Genomic DNA, 9,013 nt, shown 5'->3' on the forward strand with positions numbered 1-9,013 from the left:
TGATTCACTGGACAATCTTCATAATGCACTTACAGTCTAAAGCCATAAATAAATGCCTACCTGAATTGGAAGAATCCTATACAGAATGCTGAGAAACACCTCCTGGTAAACATTCATTCTTTCAAGTATGTTAATTGTCCTCACAGATTCAGTTTTATTGTCATATACTAAACCATGTAAACCTTAATGATAAAGAGAAATTGAAATAGGAGATTGTCATTTTTTCCCCCTCCATCCTCATTTGAACAGTGAACAATTTTTTCAAAGGTATTTTAGGATCTTTCACCAAAACCTGCAAATGTTGAGCCAAGGATTCAGATCATACTGCCTCTAAATCACTATGACCATCTGAGGTCTTCTAGAATATGAATCAGAGTGCTAATTCAAGTACTATGTATTTAGTGACATATAAAACATTAATTTCTGCACTTAGATTCCTAATACAGAATATGTGATAGTGAACCATTCTTGTCACTACTTCAAAGGCATGCAATGTTTATATTGACAAAAAATGTAGAATAAGCAAAGTTGTGAGAGAGCACGTTAGAAATCTAGAAAATATGGCAGTCACAGTAAACTCGCTATTGTATTTGGCTTGCTTTTAAAAGCTGCTCATTGGGTCACTTACTGTGTATTGGTGTACAGTGTAAAATTACCTCTTCCCACAAATAACTCATCATGTAAATTAAACAACAAGACACAAATAATAATGAGAGTAACGTACTGAATAAATCAGCAAGGCTGAAACCTGAACGGATATGAAAGTTGTCCTTCAAGGCGGAGGGAGGCACAGAAACCAATGGACCACTGTGAAACAGGTCATGTCCATATCTTAGTGGCTCCTTGGTGGATAAACAGAACGAATCTGTTTCCAGTACAGTCATTACACCATCTTTCAAACCTAAGGCATTCCTTGTCCTCAACCATATTTGAAAATACGTTAAGAACAGTCTGCTGGCAACATGAAGTAAAACTTACTTCACTGTTTACAATACCTTGCTGGATGGAAGCAGCCTGAATCATCTGTTTGTAGTAGGAATAATAAAGTCCACATTCTGTTCGGAATGAAATTTCTCTTTCAACTTCCTGTAGGTGAAAGTTCAATAATAAATTCAATTTCTATTTGCTGTTCACAATAACATGAAGCAGCCAGTTTTTTTCTTCCATTAAGTCAATCTGATAGGTATGGTAATTAGTGAATTTTGCTACCAATGACATTAAAGTAACCTACAGAAGTAGCCTTCTAAAATCCTAATTCAATGGATTTGATTGGATATTCATCCAACCGATTACTGAAGTGCCAATTTCAGAATAGAAAATTTATTTCAGATTTCAGTATGAATAAAAACTAGAAACTCTCATTCTATCTACATGGGGGAAACTGGCCCACAGAGTGGTTTGAGTATTTGAGTTCATTCTATTAAACTTAGTTTAAATAAAGGTAAAATAAATGCACAGTTGGGTGAGAAGCAAATGCTGGAGATGCTGATGCTTCTGTTAACATAGTAATGTATATGACTTCTGTGTTACCAATATGCAAATCTGAAACATTTTAGATATTTTACAATTTTTGTAATATTCAATGTTTAGATAGGTGCAGTGGCCAACAGTTGGAGCTTAAAACTGCTTATGTGTGCTCCATGCAATGTAATGTTTTTTTCCAGATGTGGATATCCCGTAGTGTTCCATGGCTTTGCCACCATAAGGCTTGATTAAATCAGTATGTGATACTTGGGACTACAACATAATCCCAACCCTGGGATCTCAGCTGGCAGGGTATGCTGCTGCCCACCTGCTAAGCGCTGTTTCTTGTTAGAAGCCAGCTGTTTGTTACTTTCATATTATTATACTTAAATTTGGGGTAAAAGGAGAACTGACTATTTAGTTGTTTTTAGACATTGGTGGAGTTATTTTTTAATCTAAAATGTTCAAATCATCCAAGTTAAGTGCACCTCAAACTCTGACATTTTCTTGGCTGATACTGCAGCAGGTGGGGTCAAGTGAGGCATGAAAGCTCTCCTAGATAAAACTAGTCAGAACAAGATCTCTTTTGTTTCCTTTTATTAATTTATCAGTTGTGAGGATTTGATGAAATTTAACAAATTCAGACATGCTTGGGTGACCACATTTAACCAAGATAAGACTGCATGCACAGCTAATTTGATGAGAAATAGTAGGCATCTTTTAGAAAATTATTTTACTACCAGTTATCACTTCAGTAGTTTATTTAAAAGCATTCTTGCAATTATCTCTGATAAACAATCAATTAGAAATGGTTGATATCCAGATTTGAAATCCAATGAGATTCCCATATGTGGTGCAAGCAAGACACACATTAAGAGCTTTGGTTGAGATTTCTGAAGATAATCTCATTAATTCAGGTTTCTTTACAAAAGAACATTACTGAAATAATAGAATGATACTGTTTTCTGGTATTTTTATGAATGCCATTCTAGTTAAAACAGCCATGCATAGAATCCTAAGACCTTTACCTCCCTACAGGTTCCATCTCTTCTGCTGGCACAGAATCCATACTATTTCAGAGCTAAAATAAAGCTAGACAGAAAATCCCTTACTGCCACTACTGCCCAGTACAGAATCTTATTTCAAAATATGTGTTTTATTGAAGTTAACTTCACAAAATAAATCAGTATTAGTTCTGGTCTGAGAAAAATCAACAGATAAAAATGCATCTGATTCAAAACAAGTCTACAATTAAACTTTCCAGCTGCTCTGCAGCATACAAATTTTTATAATATCAGCAGAAGAAACCAACATTGGCACTAAATAGTAAAAGCAACATACTTAGCATAATGAGAGTGCTGCATTTTCAATGCACTCTACTTTCAAATTCATCATTACTGAAAAGTTTTCTAATACCAAAAAAGCAGCTGATTCTAAGTCTTAAAAAAAATAAAAAAATAATAATAAAAAAGAACGTTAACATTTGGAATTTATTAGGGGGGAGAGTGTAGTCACAGAGGGGAATCTAATTAGCAAAAATGCATTCAAACATGATTAATTTGTAATCCTGGCACCAGCTGCATTCAACCAAATGCTATACTTTATGAGACAAACACTAGTGAGTATTACATCTGTTTCATGCTAAGATAACATCTGCTTTATTCGCTCACAAGACTTTTCCAGTTTTACAGCAATTTATACTTTTCCTAGTACTCCATGTCAATAAAAACCATACAGACTTATGGGTAAGCATTGTAAGAGCATGTTTGCCTTAGTGCAGGTTCAATTTCTCAGTGCTCAGAAAAGAAGTTACCCCTGTTAGAAAAAAAAAAATTCTCCAAGATACATATGGAGTTGCACATAATTTATGCAATTGTATTCTAATAATATTAAGCTTCAAAACAAAATGTAAAGGACTCTCCCTCTCAAGGGCTGTGCAAAACTCTAGAACTCAGTTTTCCTCAAGCTCCTTAGCCAAGTCATTCAGAACACCGAGCAAACAGCCAAAGTTTTAGTTGAGATTTTTAAAAATAAAGAGTACAAGAAAAGCTCCAATTTATTTTTTTTTTTTTTCACAAAGCTAAAGTGCAGTTTTTGTTGCTGAAAATATTTTTTAGCTGTTCAATTTAGGAAATTCAAATCAGAAAGATTTGAAAACTTACTCAATTGTGCAACCCAATGCAGACAGCTGCTATCAGTGCTTCTGGTTACAAATCATGCCTTCAGCAAACATATTTAATCCACATACATGGTCTCTTGGCTGGTTAACCTCAAATCCATCTGTTAGGATGGCATGGTTCCACCTAAGTGGAATCATACTTTCAATTCAGAGTAAATGTACTCAACAACCACTCAGTGTGTACTCCTTTGGAAAGATACTATAAAAGTTCTGGACTGCTGTTTTTTTCTGCTTATGGCTCATGTTTAGTTTGTGAAGTTCTAATTAGCTGCCTACCAGTTTCTCCACTTTTTCTCATCCTTCTTTTATTCTCACAATGTAAACAGAGACAATATAAACTCTCAGAGAAGGAATCCCAGTCTTCTTATGGGGCATGTCTGAACCACTTCAGATTTGTTACTTTTATTCCTGGGCTCTTGTAAGTAGCCACCTTACTAAGACAAAATTGAGTATCAGAAGACTAAATGTTTACTCAAAAGGGATGAAGAACAAATGAAAACCCTGAAATGGTTTGTGTTACAGTACTCATTTGCTACGTGGCCTTGGCTCATTCCCGTTTAAGGCTTCTTCAGAGTTTGCATTTGAACAATAATGATAGCTGACAGAAAAGATAATGAAATTGCTCCCTATTCTGTTATTTTCATAGTAGAACGTGTTTCCAAAAGACTTTACTTGAGGTGCACCTTCAATATATATCCAATGATCTAGCTGTAGGCATCTGATCACTGCAGGGGAGTTGGTCTACATGACCTCTAAAGGTCCATTCCAACTCAAAGAATTCTGTGATTCTATATTCAAAGAAAGATGTTAGTGCATGTGTATGTTAGGTGGCCCTGCTAGGCAGGGGGGTTGGAACTACATGATCCTTGAGGTCCCTTCCAACCCGGATGATTCTGTGATTCTGCATACAGCAAAGTGTTACATGTACACTACAGCAGCAGTTGTTTCAGTAAATGCCAACTATTTTTATTTTTGCTGTGTATGTGTATCTTGGACAGGAAAAGTGCCTAGGATAAAAAATACACATATTGCAATACAAGTATTGCAGTTAAATATAGTTGTTCCATTATACATGTAGACCTAAAAAAGTCTACTTATTTTAGGCATCTTCAAAGGAAAATGACTCACCTAATTCTTTTCACTGGTTAAATTTAGATGTGTGTACAGCTGTATTATTTTCCCATAAAATGATTCTAGGGAGAAAACCAGCCAGAGCTGGTTTCCCCTGCATTGTGGATCTTGGTTTGACATTGGTAAATGTTTGAAATATGTTCTGAATTTTGCACATTTAGAATATACTTCCATAAAATTAGTATTGATTACTAAGGGACTGCTTAAATTGCATTACAAGACCACAGCATAATAGCAACTAAATAATTATTTGCCAAGATTTTGCATATTGTTTTATCTCTTTGTGGTGCTGGTAGTTTTGGATTGCTTTGGATGTATGAGATGATTATAAAACAACATATAGTACACTGTTAAACTCTCTTCTAGATAATGACCAGTCACTGAAAGAACCATTGCTGTTCTTGAGGTAGGAAAGTAACGGCACAGTTGTCTAGCAATGTATTTAGAAGAAAAACAGTTGAATGGTATTGTATATTGAATGGTATTATAACAGAAATGACTGAGGATATAAAAAGCTGTGAGAAGGGAGGTACAGCTCCTGATTTTACATACCAAATTAAAAAAAAAACCACTTTGAAATATTCCATGCCTCTGAACAATTGCAAGATAAGTAAATGAAATTTCAACTAACACTCTTATTAATGCTCTATGAAAATAAATTTTACCTTAATATTGGAAAACCACAGGTCATTTTCATGCAGTGTAGCAACATAAACAGAAGTAAGAAGTCCAAGAAAGATGGCAACAATTCCACCAACAGTTAGTGAGAGTATATTCCACAGCTTTCCACCTGTATGATCTTGGAAGAGAAATATTTGACTGTGTAACTGTGAAGTCATAATTCAACTTTGGTGAACTTTGGAAACTCGTCTATACACTGTGCTAGTAAATTTACATTTCTTAGGCAGCAGGACATTGGATTTTTAGAGCTCTTTTTATGGAGATGTGTCTTTATTATTTCATGCAAGAACTCAGAATGCATGCAAAGCAAAATAAGGTGTAACTTAACTGGAAATACATAGTTAGAATTTAAGAACACAACAACTCTATACAAATAGAGAAATATATCTAACTTGTAAATCTAAATTGAAATATCCTCCAGGGCACATTTCTAATTAAGGCTATACAAGATGACTGTTACATCAAAAGACACTGAGATCTTCAAACTTCTTAGTATAGGTGCCAGTTTTTTTTTTTGGTTTTTTTTTTGGGGGACGGGGACGGGGACGGGGACGGAGGAGTGTATATTTTTTTTAATTAAAAAAAACTTTGAAGGCTCAGAAGTCTTAGTAAGCACTCACAAGGAGACAGTGGCCAAAGCAGCCTTTGATGATAGTGTCAAGCTTTGAAATGCAGATAATCTCCTTTTCACATCAGAATGAGATTACAGACAGAACAAAGGGAAGAAAAGGTTGCGTCTCCAGGCAGCTCAAGTATTGTATTAGTACTGCACTGTAAGCATTGTATACTTACATTCATGATTTTTTTTAATGTTGATATAAGACTTAATATGGATTTTAGTGATCTGGAATTCTGTCCCTTAAGCGGCTATTTCATACTGTGTGCTACATCTACATAAACAGTAACAAAAACACAATTCAATGGAGCTGAGGGCTAGACAATAACATTGTAGCCTAAATGTGTTTGTGTGTAAGCAACTGAGGTAACTTCCATCTACCAAAAATACATGTACAGAAACCTACAGAACGTACAAAATTTAGATTAAAAAAAAAATCCTTAAACTAATAAAACCCAAACAAAACCAAAAACTAAAACTCTGATAACTCTGAAGTTATAAATCCAAAGAACACAGTTAGTACTTTATTATTTAAACAGATCCTCAAATGAAAACACTTAAGGTCTTTCTTTTAAACTCATCTAGATAGTCTGTTCTGTACTACAGGTGAGAGTTTGCAGTTAAATTAATATTTAATGTGCAGTTTGCTTATACTTAAGTACAGTTTGTCAGAGGTCTTCAAATTCTTTTGTTACTGATAACTTTTATATCTTCAAGAACCTATGATTGCTATATGACATCTGATAGTGTGTCATATTACTTGAACAGCTTTTAGTTGAAATTAAATTTAAATTAGGGTTTTAAAATGGAGATGGTAGTATTGTGCAGTAGTTTGCAAACCCTTAGTCTCATCCAATTCATTTTGGTAACAGATTTTCAAGTATGAAAATTTATTTGGTATGTACCTAGTTCTAACCTATGTGTCTAGGACAGAAACCTGAAGCTAAATGCTACTAGAAATCCATAACATTACAAGCCAGTTAATTTACCCACCAGACAGAATTTTTCCCTCAGAATTCACGTTCTTCTCCTCTGAAGGCTGATCTTCATCTGCTTCTGGGACTTTTCCACCCTTTCTCTGTCTTATGGTTGTCATGATGACAGTCACTTTATTATTCTTCAGTCTGACTCCTAGGTGGACACATAAACAGAATGCATCTTCCTACCCAAATATTCAAGTATTACTGTATGAGATTTCTGAAAACAGAACTGCATCATATGCCATAAGAGACTTTAAGTTACAAAACTGTAACTGAGTTGAAGTGTATCTTACAAAATATAATAATTCCATATTGTCTCTTTTTCCTTTTAACAACTCAGATATTAAATTACATTTACCTTTAAATAAATTACATTCATTCATTAAATGAAATTACCCTAAATCTGCAAAGATTCCAGTTCACAATCTTGCATACTCTTGACAAGGGTTTTCAGAATGCTTCATAGTATTGGCTGCCCTCACTTTTGGGTTCCTGACTCAAAACACACATCAGGCTCTATTGCTTTGAAAATTACGAAGAGTGAGCCTTTCACAGAAAAAAGATAATGGTTCTTTCAGGGTATTTTCGTGGGTTCCTAAAATAGAGAGCCATTTGTTTAAGTCTTGGCTTTCAAGAAATCCCAAAAAAGCGTGCTGTGGGATGCAAAAACGTTGCCAAAGAACATGCACTAAAAAAGACAACAGACATCTTTGATGTTTTGTACTATCAAAGCCTCATAAAATACGAAAACATTAAAAAAAAAAAAAAAAAAAAAAAAGCAGCTAGTCATTCTTTTGCCCATTGACAGCTCTCTGTTCTGTGAGTGGTCCACCAGTGAAACTGCTTCAAGCTGCCATTCTGTATTTAGGAACCGGTGATTTCCTGTCTTGCATGCTCGAACGTTAACGTTCTTTGGTGTAAACACCGCTGTTACAGTTAGCACGAGAGTGAGCGAGTAACAGTGCTTATGATCTGAGAAACAAACCTCAGCTGCACGGCTTTTTGGTGCTGAATCAGCTTCACCTCTTTTTCCTTTCCCCAAGCCAAAAACACCTGGACGGAGGTGAGCATTTATCTACGGCGTTTTTAAGCAGCTGGTTTGTAGAAAGCACAATAACGCCGTAATTGGAGCAGGGTGGTCATCGCAACCACGCTTTCTTAAGCTGGCTCAGCCAGTTTCCACTCCCGCTTCATGCCGGAGGGATCGATTTCGCCAGGCTCAGGCAGGGGAAGCCGCGGTACCGCCTCCGCGACGAGGTGAGGCCGGGCCGGGTCAGGCCCCGCGGCGCGGGGAGGCGGCGGGCGGGCAGGTGAGGGGGCCGAGGGCCCGCGCCAGAACCGCACCAGCAGCGGAGCGGCCCCGGGGGGCGGGAGGAGAGGTGGGAGGCCGGGCCCGGGCCGCCCGCCATTCCCTTCCGCGCCGCTCCGGAGGCCGGGCCGGGCCCGGCGGGCAGCGACGCGCGGCGCCGCCTTTCTGCTCGCTGCGGCCTGCGCCGCCGCCCCGCCTCGTCCCGTTCCCCACCGCCCCCCGGTACCTGCCGGCGTTCCCGGGGCCGCGGGGCGGTGGCTTGTGGCGGCGGCAGCGCTGGCAGCGCGGATGTGCCGGGCCCCACCGCGAGGAGGGGAAGGGGCGGGGGTGGGGGCGGACGCGGGGCCGCCGCTCGCCCCTGCCGGGCGGAGCGGAGGGGCTACGGGCCGCGCCTCCCCGAATGCTTTCGGGCTCCAAGGAAGGAACGCGACGGGGTTCCGTGGGAGCAGATACTGGCGGCAGCGCCCAGCTACAAACCCGCCCCAAAATAAGTGCTCCGACTTAATAAGTGCAACTTGTGCTTCCTTATTGCAGCGCATTTAAAGCTTTTTGTCATAACAGAAAGTTTCCCTCTAAAATCTTATCCAAATGCTGACTCCCGTATCCAATTACACAAAGCAGATCTCCCCTAAAGCCACACAAGTACTGTGATA

At 38.2% G+C, this 9,013-nt stretch overlaps 1 protein-coding gene across 3 annotated transcripts in view; it reads right to left on the reverse strand.

Annotated features, from left to right (window-relative positions):
• Window positions 1-8,685, reverse strand: part of DPY19L3 (dpy-19 like C-mannosyltransferase 3) — a 30,230-nt gene extending 21,545 nt beyond the window's left edge. The window contains exons 1-5 of one of the 3 annotated variants that reach the window (XM_052686584.1): window positions 8,587-8,685; window positions 7,065-7,202; window positions 5,440-5,573; window positions 996-1,086; window positions 61-182 (exon numbers count right to left, since the gene is read on the reverse strand). In XM_052686584.1, the coding sequence (XP_052542544.1) occupies window positions 61-182; window positions 996-1,086; window positions 5,440-5,573; window positions 7,065-7,167 (450 nt within the window). In that variant the 5' untranslated portion in view covers window positions 7,168-7,202; window positions 8,587-8,685. Of the gene's footprint in view, window positions 1-60; window positions 183-995; window positions 1,087-5,439; window positions 5,574-7,064; window positions 7,203-7,447; window positions 7,587-8,036; window positions 8,337-8,586 lie in introns of those variants that run through there. The other 2 variants (XM_052686585.1, XM_052686583.1) reach the window with 2 other exon arrangements.
• Between the last annotated feature and the right edge of the window lie 328 nt (window positions 8,686-9,013).

The sequence above is a fragment of the Tympanuchus pallidicinctus genome, unplaced genomic scaffold, assembly GCF_026119805.1.
Source record: "Tympanuchus pallidicinctus isolate F22 unplaced genomic scaffold, pur_lepc_1.0 scaffold22, whole genome shotgun sequence".
Taxonomy (NCBI): domain Eukaryota; kingdom Metazoa; phylum Chordata; class Aves; order Galliformes; family Phasianidae; genus Tympanuchus; species Tympanuchus pallidicinctus.